Source organism: Solea senegalensis, linkage group LG12 (genome assembly GCF_019176455.1).
Source record: "Solea senegalensis isolate Sse05_10M linkage group LG12, IFAPA_SoseM_1, whole genome shotgun sequence".
In the NCBI taxonomy this organism is placed as follows: Eukaryota; Metazoa; Chordata; class Actinopteri; order Pleuronectiformes; family Soleidae; genus Solea; species Solea senegalensis.
Genome location: NC_058032.1, coordinates 4,675,499 through 4,692,493, shown reverse-complemented (window position 1 = coordinate 4,692,493; position 16,995 = coordinate 4,675,499). Strand labels below are relative to the sequence as shown.

The window sequence follows — 16,995 nt, the reverse complement described above, 5'->3', positions numbered from 1 at the left end:
TTTACAGGATCTTTAATGTTCCTGAGTGGACTTTTAAGTTTGGCGTGCACATCCAACATCTTTGTTTGCAGTCCTCGTTGTACACTCTTGTTCTGCTGTTATCCCTTTTTTTTTAATTAGTATATAAACATAATGATTGTTTGTTTTAGAGAATAATTGGTAACATATGTCCTGGTGAGTTACCACATTGTGTGAGTATCGTTATAATGTAAAATTACAAATAACCTAAGGTTAGATAGACCGTAGTCTGAATGAATGAGAAGCATTCTCTTGTCATGTCGTCATACTAAAGTGTCTGTATTCCTTCTTCTACAACAGTGAACCACAGGGCATGTGCTACATCGAAACATCGAACTTGGACGGAGAGACGAACCTTAAAATCAGACAGGTGATTTATTTCGTTTCTTGGGCAGGTTTGCAAAACACAAATGGATGTAGAATAGTAATAATAATAATAAACAGAGCTTTAATGGAGCTGTGACTGTATCAACAGGGTCTCCCAGTGACTGCAGAAATAAAGGACATCGACAGCCTGGTCCGTATCTCAGGGCGGATGGAGTGTGAGAGCCCTAACAGACATCTCTATGAGTTTGTTGGAAACATCCGTCTGGATGGACACAGGTGGGCTCTGTTCCAATGCTCTCTGTCCCTCTCAGCATCTCAACAGCCCTTAAGCCAGGAGCAGTACCAGTGTCAAGTGTATTATGAGATTTTAGGGATTTTTTAATCTTCCCGTTGGAAAAAAGAAAGCACCTGCTTCTATGATACTTAATTGTGGAACTCGTTCGAAGGTCATTGCACTGCATGCAGTTCAAGTGCTCTCAACTTACAGCGGTCCATTCAGTTTGTGACAAGTAAACACCTGAATAAACATTAGTACCAGGAGCTCTATTTGGGTTTTATATTACATTATTTATACCAGTACCATTTGACTATATGATTTGCTTATTTATATTATATATTATATTGTTTCAGTCTAAAATGCAAGCAAAATAATAAGAATTTTAAGAAATCTGGTTTGTGTTAATGTTGCAGTGTTGATTATTTGTTATTATTAGTGTTGGTTTTGTTACCAATAAGGAGTCAATATAATTGTAGTTAAATCAGTCTAAATCATGTATGTATGTATGTATGTATGTATGTATGTATGTATGCATATATACATATACATATATATGTATATATACATATATATATGTATATATATATGTATATATATATGTATATATGCATATATATATATATGCATATATATATATATATGCATATATATATATATATATATATATATATGCATATATATATATATATATATATATATATATATATATATATGGGTGTATATATATATGTGTATATATATATATATATATATATATATATATATATGTGTATATATATATATATATATATATATATATATATATATATATATATATATATACAGACACACAGTAAATATATATATAAATATGTAGACTGTGCTCTTTACATTATTAATTAAAATGCTTTAACGAATGCCGGGTGCAACACTGGGGCAGAACTGGGCTCTTAAACTGTTGTATAAATACTGTATGTCAGCAGTTGCTTTCGACCATAGAAGACGCCAACAAACAACAGTTTCATCAGCCCTCTAGGAACATTGTCAGTTTTTATAACTCTTGCTAATTTCATATTCTCATATTTTCTATTTTCTTTCAACAGCACTGTGCCGCTGGGTCCAGACCAGATCTTGCTGAGGGGAGCACAGCTGAGGAATACGCAGTGGGTCCACGGTGTGGTGGTTTACACTGGACACGACACAAAGCTCATGCAGGTAAAACACGTCTGCATCATAGTGCATGTAGATGATACTGAGTGGAAAAAGAGAAAATCAATCTGATGACTTGGTGATATTTAAAAACAGAATGTACAGTGTGTTGTCAAACCTTCATATAGTTTCTCAGTAAGGTCAAAACACAGTATTACAAGGTCTTTTAGATTTTTGCACTCACACTGAACATATTTTGTCCCGTCATCGTGTTGAGGCCACAGAAAGAGAACCATTTGTCGCACTTCTTTTTTTTCTTACCCGCTACTGTCCGGTCACATGTTTTCCCAGAATTCAACACGGCCCCCTCTGAAGCTCTCCAATGTGGAGCGTATCACCAACTTCCAGATCCTGGTGTTGTTTGGCTGTCTGCTGGCCATCTCCCTGGTCTGCTCCATCGGTCAAACCATCTGGAAGTACCAGTACGGCAATGATGCCTGGTACATGGATCTCAACTGTAAGAGTCTCTCCAGCTCATGCTGCAACACATTATTCCTCATATTTTGTCTCACTTGTCCATATCAGCTTATTTATTTGTCTTTTTACGTTCTTAAATGCTGGTATGTGTCGTCTCATTTTTACTTTGCCTCAGTTAAACAATGTTTCGCGTTACAAGTGAAATATGTGGCAATGTGGGAATAAGTCGATTCCCTGAGTTAACTGAGAAAAGTCAGCTGTGACATGCAAAGATGTGTTGTGGATGAGTGAAAAAAACAAAACAAATGGTTGAATATCACTGCGCTGCTGTACTTTTTTGTTCCTTTCTAATGTTCTGTTTGATTTTGTTGTTTTCTTTGTTGTCGTTTTTTAACAGCTCCAGGTAACAACCATTTAAAAGCCTTGGCCATCCGTGAATGACCCTCCCTTACTAACCCCTTACTGAAGCTCTGCCTTTGCTAAGCAAATGAAGCCCCCTACCCTCGCCCCCTATATGGTTGCCCTTCTTTGTATGGGCCCATGCCATGGACAAGCACATACCAGGGATCCAACAATAGGTTTTTCCCCTCCAGCTCTCTTATATCTTCTTCTAGTTATTTTCAGTGCCTGATGCAAACAGTGTCTCACTTTCCCTTCATTTTTTTTGTGCCACGTTAAACGCTTTGCAATTCCCAAGCTTCAGACCCTCATCTTGTTTTTTCTTTTGTCTTCCCCTCATTCTTTATAAGAAATAAATAGCAGCATTTACTTTGGCTGCAAGGGAGATTAGGTTTTTTTTGTTTTTTGTTTTTTTTTTAAACATAGGAAGGTTTTCATCACAGGAGGCTTATATGTGTTTTATTGCTTGACCATAACACGTGATGCACGCCAAAGGGGCAGGAGCTGACATTTTCTAAATGCCTCTGCTGTCCTCTTTTTTTCTGGTGTGGATTTTTAAAGGACAGGCAAAGAAGGGAGGGAGGAGGAGAGGTGAAAACCTGTTTATTTTTACACATACTCGTGGTGGAAAGCAACTCTATTTTAAGCAACCATTACAATACAAAAAAAAAAACAACCTAGGCTGCTCTATTTTTGTCTGATACGATGAAGCTCTGAACCTGGTATGCAAAGTACTTATCGTGACACTCTGGCCATTACTCTGTTCCTTGATAGGCCTGTGTAGGAGAGGTTGTGCCCTGGTCAATTTCAGCCCGCATTACGACTTGCACTTCCCCTTTTAATACTGGATGTTGTTTCGGCTTCTATTGGTTTTTGCAGAGGTTTTGATATTTGTCCACGGTGGCAGCAAAACCCTAATTTTAAAAGACCTGACATTATACTGATGAGGGGTATGCAAGTCATAAAGCAGGTGTCCATCTTGAGACTGACTGTACTTCCATAAGGAGTTGTTGAGACTCTGTCTAGTGCATATTATCCAACCTGTGTCAAAAGAGAGAGGTGGGGAGCTTGTCCAAATCTTAAACCTCCTGTTCACTTTATTTTCAAACAAACAAACAAACAAACAAACATTTGGATGGTAAATGTCGTTAAGAGCAGACGAATCAGTGTTAGGCCACCACACATCACGTAGGCTCATATGTCACAGAAGCCTGTGGTTATGCATGCCCAGTGAATAATTCATGTGACCTTGACCCGTTGCAAAATGCTGACACTGCTCATTGCTGGCATTTAGCCTATACATTGTAGCAACTTAATTTTATGCAGATTGAGAGCAAAATATGCCCCCCCCCACCCCTTCTACAATTTATTCCATTTATTACAGGTACTTTTTTGTGCAGTTATCTCCATATCATTGAATTTACGCTGACGACTTCTGTTGGTAAACTGCTGATGTCTTTATTTGACATCACGGTGACTTTTCTGGCCAAGATTGTGGCGAGGCGTGCACTAAAATTTCACTTCAAATTGTAAAAAAAAGCCAACCAATCTGCAGTACATCACTTGCTTGATTAGCGCATGGTTATTTTGGTTTTTGCTGGTACATCACAGTGATACACATGTACATGAAATTTCAAGTGTACGCACATCTGCACCTGTGTGACTCGTGCATGTCCTGGGTTGCTCCAGTTTGAGTTTGAGTTTTAATGACTCGCAACTGATCCGACATTGTGTCACCCTCTCATCTGAAGGTAAAAAAATGTTAAAAAAAAATCTTGCTTTAAGTCGCATAACAAGCCGGCTCATTGAAAAGGAGTGAAATAAGGTGATGGAGTGATCATCAATAACACCCAAACATTTCTGCTGGCATAATCCACCCACTCTTTTCCACATCTTGTTGGTTGAGAATGTGCCCTGGACTGACTCTCCCCTCCTTTGTCTTGAGAGCATCCTTTGTCTTTCTTCCCACATCTGGAAAAAAAAAAAAAACACGTGTTCCCTCCTCTGTCTGTTGTTGTAGAAGTAGCTTCCATTCTTTACGCCATTCCAGTTTTTTTGTTTTCGCAAATTGTTCTGTCATGGGGAAGGGCTCTCCCTCTCAACTGCAATGCTAAGATCAAGGCTTGGGTTGAGGAAGGTAACATTTGCACCTCCTGCAAGCTGAGGAAAGGTAAATCACATCCCTCCTGTTTTCATGTTTGGTGTCAGTGGGGTTTACATGTTGATCATTGCCAATTGTTTGGGGCTTTTGGGGGAACCAGCATCATTTTTGCATAGTGCTTTGTGGAATTCATTGCCTGGATCATGCTGGATGCCAAGGCTGCTGCTGTGACACTAATGACATTCAAGATACCTAAGTCCCTGTTCGCTACTTTGAATCTTTGGGACATAAAATTGGACTGCTAATCGGTTAAGGATGAGGTTGGCTGGGAGAAGTGGTTAATTCCAGCTAATGCACAACGTTGGCCCAACACATTCTACTGCATTGGGATAATGTTGAGCAATGGCTGGAAGTAGCTTTGGGCATTTATTTTTATTTAGCTCACTGATACTCACCAACCGTCACTGACGAGTCCTCTGTTTATCATTCCCCTCTGTCCATAACTCGTCCCAACTTTGACAGATGGCGGGGCGGCTAACTTTGGCCTCAACTTTCTCACCTTCATCATCCTCTTCAACAACCTGATCCCCATCAGTCTCCTGGTCACACTGGAGGTCATCAAGTTCATCCAAGCCTTTTTCATCAACTGGGTGAGTTGAAACTATGGCCTAGATTTGTGATGGATGTGTTAAAAAGTCCAAGAATTAGTAACATCTAATGAAGGGGTGGACTCCCTTTTCCAAACGCAGCCGGAGACTATGGTGTTAAATGTACTTCTTTCACAATTCTCTCATCTCCTCCACTCTCCCAATCTCTTATCCTTTTCTTTGTTGGTTAATGCTTGTTTGCGTAGTAATCGTTCGCTTCTCGCTGCTGAGGCGGTCTCAGTAAAAGAATGGACTTTGCCTAAAGAACATTAAAAAAAATGCTTATTTGAAGGCTAAACAAAACAGAGTTTTATTTTATACAAAATGCTTACGGGTAGTTTATTCAATTCCTGCCAATAAATGTGTCACACTGGACCTGGACTCTTAAATGTGTATTTCAACCTGTGTTTACATGAGTCACAAGTAGACATTCGTGCAGCACCGTCAGTGAAACTTGATGGATGTTGTCGTATCCTATAAACACAATTTCCTAGTGTGTGGGTGGTGATGCACTGTTCTGCCATTGAAGTCACTATGTCTACACATACGGTATCAAATAATATATAATTATATTACCTGGACTCTAATACTTTTGATTTACCTGTGAAGCATCTTGCAGCTAAAACGGCAGATGTATCCCACTGGGCCTGGTACAGACCCACACACAGCTAAAAAGATAGGGAGAGCCAGTTGAGACATAAACTTACTAGGTGATCATTTGCTAGTTAAATGTTTACAACCTGTAAAAAAAACAAACTGGATTAAGCAAATAACATGGTTAACATCAACCACAGCATATTTGCATAAGACACCACAACTTATAAATTGAAATGTATAAATGCATTGTCAACATGTATGTGAAACCAGACTGACATGAGATTACTGTGCTGTTTTATCTCCAACACAACTAGGTCAACCCCACTGACTGTCGGCTGAGGAATTGTTCTGTTTCTGTGCCTGAAGTTATTCTGAGCCCCTTTACTCATTCATTTTTAATTAATCTTTGCAAGGGATTTTTCAGCCACTCTTCAGACATTTCTCCTCTCACAGCCCACCCACAGGTTCAGTGTCTTCTTGAGGGAAAATTGACCCAATATGACCTGTCTCAACTGTTTTTTTGTGATTTGTTTTTAGGACACTGATATGCTCTACGAGCCCACAAACACACCTGCCATGGCTCGCACTTCCAATCTCAATGAAGAATTGGGCCAGGTATGAAATTATACTTTATATTGTCTTAACCCATGCGAGATCTTTCTATTACAATAAAATGTAAGACCCATGAAGTCAATGTTCACCTGTGTTTCTCTTCAAACAGGTGAAATACATCTTCTCTGACAAGACCGGGACTCTGACCTGCAATGTCATGCAGTTCAAGAAGTGCACCGTCGCGGGTGTGGCCTACGGGTACGTTCCTTTTTTCCGCCTCCTGTTTAATATTCCCTAACCCCCCTCACTTTTGCCTTCCCCATCACCTTCATTAACTGCAGTGTATGCATCACGGTACATCTGGCGTTTCCTCTCTCCTCCCTCGCCTTCTCATTAGCAGCTGCATCAGAGCTCTCCTCTCAACATAAACTATAAATAAAAGGCAGACGTTTGCAAGCAAAGGCACTTTACTCTCTCCTTCACAGTCTTTCATCCATCATATTTTCATGTGAAGGTACTGATAATACATATCTGCATGTTTACTACAGATTGACGATATTTTGGCAAAAGTAATAAAATAAGTTCAAAACACAGAGGACATGCACTTTAACTTTTCCCCTCAGCTCCTCTGACATTAAAGCAAATTATGAAGCGTTTTTTACATTTTTATTCCATGAATACTTTTCGTTTAAGTGCCTCAGTGGATGCAAGTGGGAGAGCAGAGTATCTTTTTAGCACCAAAGCAAGTGCAGGCGTGACAGTACATGATTAATCCCATTAGGATTCAATTAAAAGCCTGATTGATGAAGTGCAGGCTGAAGGACAAAAGAGACTATTTTATCTTCAGTTCTCGGTACCAAAGCTCTCAAAAATGTAGTCACTAAGTAGTCATACATAAACATGCTGACATGATGAATATTTCATTTTTAAACTACTGCTGTTGCAGATGAAAGGCAGAAGCACCAGTTTTGGTGTTTTGTTCTGCTGTCTTTTTTATGTAATTGGGTCAGGCCTGTGCTGGTCATCAGGGACACACTCCTCCCTACAGTGATTGAAGTTAGGCAGCACTAATCTCTCTGTGCTTCATCCAAAGCGAGGACGTTTTCCTTTTTGATTCTGTGAAAACGTGAAAGGTGAACGTTTTACAGCGAGATGAAAAAAAGCATTTCCTTTTTCTTTTTCTTTGAGGTATACGCTGACATTACTGAGACAGATGTCGGAGATTGTTGTGTTAATAAAAAAAAAAGTATGTCTTGAATCATCATGGTTATACCTTCATGTATTTACTTCACATCAGACTGCAATTGCAAGGACATTTGGATTGTGTTTTCATAATAATCTTTAATCTCACTTGGGACAATCCCACTAACAAATTCACATCTGTAGCCAAAAACGTGAGAGGTTTTCTAAATGTGCTGTTGTGAAAAATGCACATAAATGAGTCACACTGTCGGTGTTAAAGTGGGTTATATGAGAGTTTATTATGATCTTAGTCCCAGTAACTTGTGGCTGAAAATACTCTGCAGCGAATGCCCTGTTTGCTATTGTTGGAGTTGTGTTTTTTAAAAGCTAGTGAGCACAGCTGTTTCTGGAAATTATTCTTCCCCTTTTAGAGATAAAAATATAATTTCTTAGCCTATTTTTAAAGACTAATATCGGGAACAGCAGGGAATGTTGAGGGAGAGACTAATGCACGGTGTGGTATGGTCTTTTCATGGCATTTGTTGACAATAATATACATAGTCAATTTATTTTTATACTATTATGTGTTTACATAATAGGAAACATTATTAGTTCCTTGTCATCATATCTGTGGAACAGTAGAATAACAGGAATCTGTCTGATAGCTGCTACTTCCTCCTGTCTAATCAAGATGTCAATTGTCTGCTTAAGTGAATGTAGTTTTGAAGCAGATATTGTGTAATTACACATTGAGTTCTCTGACCTGTAACACAGTATGTATGTAATTCTCTTAAATGCTAAGCCGCTTGTTTCAGTGAATCAAGGGCTCAAGATTCTGTACTTACTTTATAATACTAGTGAATGAACATGACCACACTCGGCACTTAGTCAGCGGAGAGACTTGTAATTTTAGTGCCAGCGGACACACAAAGGACCCCCAACAATGCCGCCTTCATGTGCTTCTCACCACAAATTAAGTGCTGCTGTAATTAATATAACTAACCCCAAGGGTGCATACATTCATTAATTCCACTGGATTCAAGTCCAAATCTCAAGGAGAGATATTGGTCAGAGATGCTGCCACAATCCTCCTGGGTATTGTTTGTTAAGGCCAGAGTGACAGCATTTTTCTTTAGATGTCCTGAAGGGACAAAACAAGGAAAAATATATATTTACTTCATTATCAGAAGCATTGTTTGGGTTTTATTCAGTTGTCAAGCAACTCCTTATATTTTGCCTTAAAGCACTCTGACAAAATGTCCTCAGTGTGTTATCTTTAATTTATTATTACTTCCATTTTACAATCAGAACTCTTCCATTTTACAAATTAAATGTATTATATAAAGGATCTGCTAAGTCATGATCGGGATGAATTAGTCAGATGAAAAGCCCTAATGTTGCTCAGCAGTTTATGATTTACTAGTCAACATTTTTCTAGTTTAATGAAAATATTTTTATTGGGAAGTAAGTTGGTTTTGAATCTTACACAAAAATATAGTTGTCATTGATGACTGAAGGCATTTGACAAAGCATGTATAGTAAAATATCTGTTTTTTTAAGTGAATTAATGTACCAGCTCAGGTTTAGCAACTGTAGTCTCCTAGTTTACTATTTACTACGCAGTATCTTATTTAAGTGTATTAAAGTGTAATAGCTAAAACATAAATGTATTTAAAGTTGCACATATAAAACAAAACAGCGTTATATCATGTGTTACTTCTCAAACAGTAGCTTAGTAGTAGTTTCCTGTGATATGTTGAAGCTTAAAGCTAGCTTGCGTACAGCTAGCTTGCTTAAAGCTAGCTCACTGCTGTCAACCACAGCTACCGCTCGCCTTAGCATTTTGAGTTGTCATACTCCTCATAAGCAATCCCCCATCTTTACTCCAATCTTAGCACATGTTAATGGTAGAGTCTGGCAACCCACGATGATGTTTGTTCTCCACCTTCGCTCCAACAGTCACGTCCCTGAGGCAGAGGAGGGTAGTTTTGCAGAGGACGACTGGTAAGCTGACTCGGTGTGAAAATGGTGGTTGTTTTGTTTTTTTTCCGCTCCCTGCTTCTGTGATGATGTAGTGCTGCCTTGCCTTTTGTGGAAAATCGTGACTTGTACTCACACAAATACTTAGAGTACGTGTCGTGTGCTGTTTTTGTGTGTTCCTTGCATTTTGGATGTGTTGTATGTGGCTGTGGCTTGTGATTCAAGATTTAAACTTGTGCGACTGAGTTTTAAACAAATGGTGATCTTGTTTGCCAGTATTGTAATAGAAATGTCACTGAATTGTTTGGCTTCCTAACAGGCATTTGTGCATTTATCGACTTTAATCGAGCATTGACTTGGTGTTAGATTAAGGCTGAATCAGTGCACCATGTTCTCCTTTTTCTCCAGTCAACATCTAACTAACTTTGGAAATTGCAGCTACACACACGCACTTTATTGTCTGTTTGCGCGTAACACACACTTACACAGTCCTACATCTTGGAGCCATCTGCTATAGTGTGAAGATATTCAGTAACAGCATGGACAATCAGGGCCTTTCTGTTAGTGCCTATTATGCCACAATTGCTGCTTTAAAGGAAGTTTTTTAGTCAATTTTTTCTCAGCGAAACAACTGAATTTGAGGCTTTATATGTACAAAAATGGATCAAGGATACGTGACTGAGACGTGAATACGTGAATGAGAAGTATAGCATGTTCTGTTACTTTTTTTAATATCACTTGTATGTTACCTATACATCTATTGTGTGATGTAAAACAGAAAACAAGCTGATATATGTTTGTAGAGCAGTGGTGTTACAGGTGAGCATATGAAGGGCTGTTGGAGAAATCTGCGAATAATAAATGAGTTAAAGATATAGAGTGACATCCAAAGACATTATAAGGCCAGGAGGGGATGTATAATTGTGTAATTATAAAGAACAAAAGGGAGTTTTTAAGGAATGACCCCCATTCAAATGTCTTCATTTTAAACAGGGTCATTTTAAATCAATATGTACTATTCTCCTACCTTGACAAAGGTCAGTTGTAAATTAATTATTTCCTCCTCCCGAGTGGACAACATGGTGCGTCTGGAAGCAGGCCCCGCCTATCGTCTGTGAACAGCCAGCACCCGTGTTCCCATAGTGATAGAACCTTTGTGTGCTGGCAGATAATCAATCACTGATCGTCCTCCACAGGCGGCCATGTGCCACAGAAATTCACTCCTGCAGTAGAGAGGAAAGCTCGGAGCGCTCTTTATTCCTGTGCAGGATTTGTGATGTATCGATGACTCCATAGATCGAAGTCTCAAAACTACACAATTAATCAAATAATCAATTACTGGATTGGCAACTATTTTGAGTAGGATTTTAATTCCAGCTTCTTAAATGTGAATATGTTTAGGTGTCTGTGTTTTCTGATTTAGATTATTTGAGAACATAATCAAGAGATGAATCAATTATACAGAATATATATGTAAATACTCATTAGTTGCAGCCCTGCTAAGCTGCCTTATTGAAAGCTCAGTTGAGGTGTTAAAAATGCAGACTTTGTTGTGCCAATTTCTCCCTGAACATATCTTAATAAAGGCTTTGAGTGTGATAAATTGAATAAACCTTCAGTGTGTGCGTGTGTGTGTGTATGAAGGTGTAACACAGTATTGACTGTAGCCCTGGTTTTTAATTGCACTGCTGCTCTATTTGCCGGCAGTAGATGGAAGTATTTTTCGTGCTGGCCAGTTGGTCGGCTTTTGGGGGTTCTGGACAGTGCGTCCAGTGGGATTACAAAGACTTAATGCTTGCTAATGGCAGCCTGGGTAACATTTCTATCAAGCCCGTGCCACAGACAAAGCTGCCGTCTTCCTGACTCTATTTATCACAGAATCTTGAGTCGATTTCTGTTGGACCGGCAGCCCTGAGCTTCTGTTTAAAGATAAAATCAATCCTTTCCCTTTATCCATTAAAAGTTGTTCTACTATTCAAAATCCTTTTATTTTCCCGATCAGCATGACTTCCTATGCTAATGAGTGTTGAGTGTTTGTGTCCTTTTTTTTTTTCCTTTTGCTATGTCCCCAAAGGAGTTTGAGATATTTAATTAATTTGCATCTTGCCAGTAACATAAAAGCATTTCTGGTACAAAGGATTAATTGTATTTTCATTAATTTTTAGCTTTAACTGGTGTGTGAGTAATGTGGCCTTTTCAATAGCTGCAAAAAATCCAACCTGCCCGCTGCATCCCTGTATGAGTAGCTCCCCTCCCATTGTTTTAATTTCTTCAGCAAAGAGAGACACAATTCATTATTTACGGCTATGACGAAAACAATGTGTAAAGTAGAAAATAAATGGGTGCGGATTGTTTTATGCATTGTAAACTAATGTCCTCTTTCAGGGCGTCTCTGTGTGTGCCAGCATGGAGAGAATCCCAGTGTCACACATCACATTTACATCACATTTACATTTTCTCTGCACTGCAGTTGATTCTTTACTCGACAAATGCCGATGCTTTTGGCACAAAGCGTGGCTGCCTCTGTTAATGCCAGTCTGAGACCTGTTTGTTGTGCCAGTTTTAAAGTAGAAGATTTATTGGGTACCAAAAGCATCGATATATGAATTAATTATTTGGTTCTTTACAAAAGAAAAGAAAGAAAATGGTCATTTTTCAGGAAAATTACATTATGACATTATGTTTTGGTGTGTTGGTTGGATACAATAAGGAATTTGAACAATTAGGCTGGGTATGTTCTTATTTTTCTTTGTTTTTTTTTTGAGTTTTCGGTTGAATTCTATCTGGTTTTTACTTTCTCCCCAGCAAATGTTTACTTTACCACTCTTGACGGTCAACAGTCGTGACGACGCGTTCCAGTCGGCTGCGAGTGTTGTGTTATTTTCACTGTGTGTCCTGTGTCGTTTTGACTGTTCCGTCTCTCATTTCCAGGCACAGCACACAATCATCGGAGGAGGCTGGATTTAATGACCCGAGCTTACTGGAAAACCTCCAAAGTAATCACGTAAGTAATGTCAGGGCTCCCCGTCGCTCGCCTGCGGTGGTGGCTGCTGTTCAGGACAAAATTAAGAGGGATTTTTTAGATTGAAATGTGTGTGGTTACATAAGCCCTTCTTGCTACTTTTGGTAGATCTCAGTAATGGTGTTGTGGAGTTTTCACCGTGCGCTTCGTGTTACGTGGTTATTTTGTTTTTCGGAGAAACATTGCATGTTTTGACAAGAACCATTCAACTCTTTATCACACGAGTGGAGCATTATGGGTCACCTGTTAAAAAAAAACGGGTAAAAACTGTGATTGATTGACTGGTTGAGTCAGTCAGCTGCAGGAGAGTGTGGGTGAGCCAGAATGTCACATGTCATCACGTACAGGAGCGCTGCCCCGGGGAAGCAGTCATCCATCCCACTGTGATGTTTGCTTTATTCTGACAGGAGAATCTCTCCACACATTGAGTTTGTCTACACTCCTCCTTTACTTTCATATTGATGACTCTGAGCCCACTGCTAATTATGCGGTATAACAAATTGCTTCTTTAGAAACCACAACCTCTCTACATCTCTGGTAAAGACTGTGGTTTTGATCAATGTGCTGGGTTGTAGTTGTACTGTTGCTTTGCTAGTGATGGATATCTTTGTTGGTTAACGGGAATGAGAAGAATGTTTAGAAATAAAGTTTTGGCCGTTAAATACAGGTTATGTAGAGGCAACAGCTGGTTGGGCTAAAATCTAGAAACATGTGGAAACACTTAGCCTGGCTCTGGAATTCTCCCACCAGCACCTTCACAGCTCGCTGATTTACCACGCGACACGTCGTTTGTTCATAAAACATCACATTAGAACTTTTATGAATGGTTATGAGCTGGACTGCATCTCGCATGTCACTAGATTACATCTTATCACCTTTGGAATACAACCAGTGGAGGTATTTCCTTCACGTGGCTGAGAAATAGTCGAGATATAATATGTTGAATATTAATCTTCAGAGGTTTTCAATAAAAGTGTTGTCTGAATTTAAAGAAAATGGATTTCTAGTTTGAGAAATGAAGCCTAGGATGGACGTAAGGCGTAGCCACTAGGGAGCAACTCATTCAGATGCAGAAAGAACATATTTTAAATGAAAGTTAATGGGGAAAATAGCTTATTCTTGCTTGATTATAATATCAGTTAACATGTTTTTTGATGATTTAATGTCTCATTTGCTAGTTTTAGCTCTTCTCCAATAGCACATGATGTCGAATTTGCTTAACTTGCTTAAGGAGCTCTCTGTTGACCCTTCAACTTTAACAACACTGGCCATGTCTGCAGTGATGAGTGTCTGTCACTGCTGCTGTGACACTGATTACTCAGGAGTCAGTGGGTATAATAGTTGGCCACACAGTATTAGCTGTCACAACTAATTCAGCGCCGTCGGAGTAAAGGTTGCAACGCGGCCTACAGTGTAGTCCCCACACTCTGCCGATGTCACGACACTCAATTCTGTCCACGTTAAATCAGCCTGTAACATTTTTAAACCTAATAATACATTTAAATTAAACGATTAAGCGTAAAAACTTTTTTTTTGCGGGTCTTTTTTTTCATTTTGGCTCACCACATAAACTAACTATATAAGTACCTATTGTATATGTCCTGTCATCCCCTTAAATATGTTTCCTGCCAAAAAGTGGAGACCACCAGAAGGTAAAAATAAATGAATACCATATCCCTTACAGTACAGTTAAAAAAAACACTGGCCAAATATCACTTTGTCTTTAGGACTCTGGGGTCTAAAAGACGTGTGAGAACACATGCACACACGTCTTTCAGGGGATACCTGTCAAACTAAGGCAGAGGGATCGCCTCGGCCTACGCTGTAATAGACTCTTTGTGATTTCATTTATTAAAGGTGGTTTGATTTGCCCTCTCATTCCCATTCATCCCTCCTTTGTTCCCCCGTTAGATCTCCCATCACAGCAGCCGTGGCTGAGTGACATAGCGATTTGAATAAAAGTATCTTTGTGTGCACACAGCGTTTAATGTCAGAAAATGGGAAAGTGCTCACATTGTTCCTCTTCGCGCTGCTGTAGTGTATTGTATAGTCGAGGCCTGTCGTAGCCCTGCAGGCTGCCGATTCCTCGGCCTCAGCTGGAGACGAGGAACTGGTGGTACTGCAGTCTCAGACGGGAGCCTCAGCAGATGCCTGTCGGACTGTTCCCCACGGCTAGTTAGTCATACGTTTTCCTCTCATTAATTTGAAATGCCCTCAGTATATAGGTTAGGTTTTTCTCTTTTTTTCATTAACTGATGCATGTTTGTATTGAATGAACACACATGGGTAAATGTTTCAGCAGCTGGCAAGTTGTGAGAGATCCTCCTGGCGCGTTACCAGCAGTCATTAGTTTGGCTGAACCTGACGGCTTAACACTGGAGCCACCTGTGATCCACAAACTGACGCACTCAGCAGCTATTTAAAGAGGAGTTTGACTGTAAGAGAGATACTTTTGAGGAATCCAGGAATATTTTCTGTAAATTTTGATTTAGATTTTTATTTTGTTTGTCGTCATTCCAAAATCAACGGGTGAAAAAAAAACAAAATCCCACACTTAGGAAACTCATCGTCAAGTCTGTATGCATTTATGAAGAGAAAGCTCAAATAGCACACCGTGTGCAGGATATGATATCAACACTAATTTAATAGTCTGTCTTTGCTCTCTGTCTACAGCAGGACTGTCTAACTCAATTACAGAAAGGGCCTAAATTAAAAACTGTGTCCAAGTTGAGGCCCAGATGAGGCCAAATGACAAAAAGTTGATTTGCCATTGTCCATTTCCATGTGTCTTGCCTGATTTACCTCTGCCGTATTTCAGTAGAACAGCACATAAAGGCCTGTAGTCGCGTGTATCTTCGCTTCTTAATAATTTGCTGTACTCAATCATATTTTTTACAAGATGTATAAAGCTAAAAGAGAGGGAGCTAAATACTGAGCCCCTCTGGGTCCGGCTCTGTGTTTTCAAAGTCCACATTTAATGTATTTAATGTATGTAACTTGATAAGTGTGGTACTACTCAGTGAGTCAGTGGAGAGAGAGAAAAAAAAGCAGGAAAGACTTATTATCTCGTGGTCCGAATATAATTGGCACCTGTGGTCTACAGTATCAGGTTAGTCTGTGGTCTGCAGTATCTGGTTAGTGTTGTGTTTTATTTAAAAAACAAACAAACAAAAAAAAACAATAAAAGTCAAAGTGCCTTATCCTCTTACTCTAGCCTACAGCTGCTGTCATCCTGGAGTTCATGACCATGATGGCCATCTGTCACACTGCAGTCCCAGAGCGCACGGAGGACAAAATCACCTACCAGGCAGCATCTCCAGGTACTGCACACACAACTGCGTCATAACACAATGGTATGGATAGAAAAGGGTGTGGCTGTGTGCAAATAGTTGCAGTGATCTCTTCAGTCCTTTTTTTTTTTTTCACAAGTTTGAAAACTAAATGCATTTCACACTCAAATGTTTGACTATTTTAAAAAGCACCACCTGGGTACAAACAGTGTGTGCTGCATGTTTGATATAAATGTTGTGTATACTTTTGCTATTTAAAGCACGCCGTTCGTCTTAGTATTCAGAAAATGTGATGATACTTCAGGTGAGACAATTCATTCTGCAGCACTACAATGTGAAGTGTTAAAACCTCAATGAACACACACACACACACACACACACACACTGCAGCTCAAATAGAGGGAACAAAAGGAACTGACTGCAACACAACAGCAGGTTTACCAAACTGCTGCACCTGTTACTGTTCCTGGTGAGGTGTGAAGCACGTCGGATGAAAGCTGCAGGTCCTGAGTCTGTGGATTTTTAAATTGCTGGTGCGGCAGCTCTGCAGCTCTGGCTAGACCTTGGTCCAGGTGCTTTACATCAGTGATGCTGTGTGTCCTTGATGTTTTTCCTTTGTTGAGACATTTAATTTTCCATCCAAGCAACGGAGCACACACAAGACCACAGCCTCAGTGCTCAAATATCATATTCACACCTTGCTTGGTAGATTGTATGGTATTGTATGGTATCGCTGTGATTCTGAGGGGCTGAGGGATTACACTTCAGTCGAGATAATGCCCTAAAACACATTTGAGAATGTTTTTGAAGGATACTGCAGCTTAAGGTGTGTTCACATTTTGCCTCATCATTTAGTCTCTTGTTGCTTCCTGCAGCTGGAACACACGCCACAGAATTAGTTGTTAATTTGACACCGGACAATTAGTAGACTGCAACACCGATGTTTGTTAATGTTCAAGTACAGAGTTCTTCTGCAGAGATGTGACTGATCCGGACTT

At 39.5% G+C, this 16,995-nt stretch overlaps 1 protein-coding gene across 7 annotated transcripts in view; it reads left to right on the top strand.

The window, feature by feature from the left end:
• atp8a1 (ATPase phospholipid transporting 8A1) overlaps positions 1-16,995 on the top strand; it is an 89,382-nt gene that overhangs the window by 27,791 nt on the left and 44,596 nt on the right. For 3 of the 7 annotated variants that reach the window (XM_044040223.1, XM_044040224.1, XM_044040228.1), the window contains exons 8-18: positions 319-388; positions 494-621; positions 1,705-1,816; positions 2,102-2,267; positions 2,625-2,630; positions 5,250-5,377; positions 6,509-6,586; positions 6,693-6,781; positions 9,665-9,709; positions 12,617-12,689; positions 15,922-16,027. In XM_044040223.1, coding sequence (XP_043896158.1) covers positions 319-388; positions 494-621; positions 1,705-1,816; positions 2,102-2,267; positions 2,625-2,630; positions 5,250-5,377; positions 6,509-6,586; positions 6,693-6,781; positions 9,665-9,709; positions 12,617-12,689; positions 15,922-16,027 — 1,001 coding nt within the window. The remainder of the gene's footprint in view (positions 1-318; positions 389-493; positions 622-1,704; positions 1,817-2,101; positions 2,268-2,624; positions 2,631-5,249; positions 5,378-6,508; positions 6,587-6,692; positions 6,782-9,664; positions 9,710-12,616; positions 12,690-15,921; positions 16,028-16,995) is intronic. The other 4 variants (XM_044040225.1, XM_044040226.1, XM_044040227.1 and 1 more) reach the window with 3 other exon arrangements.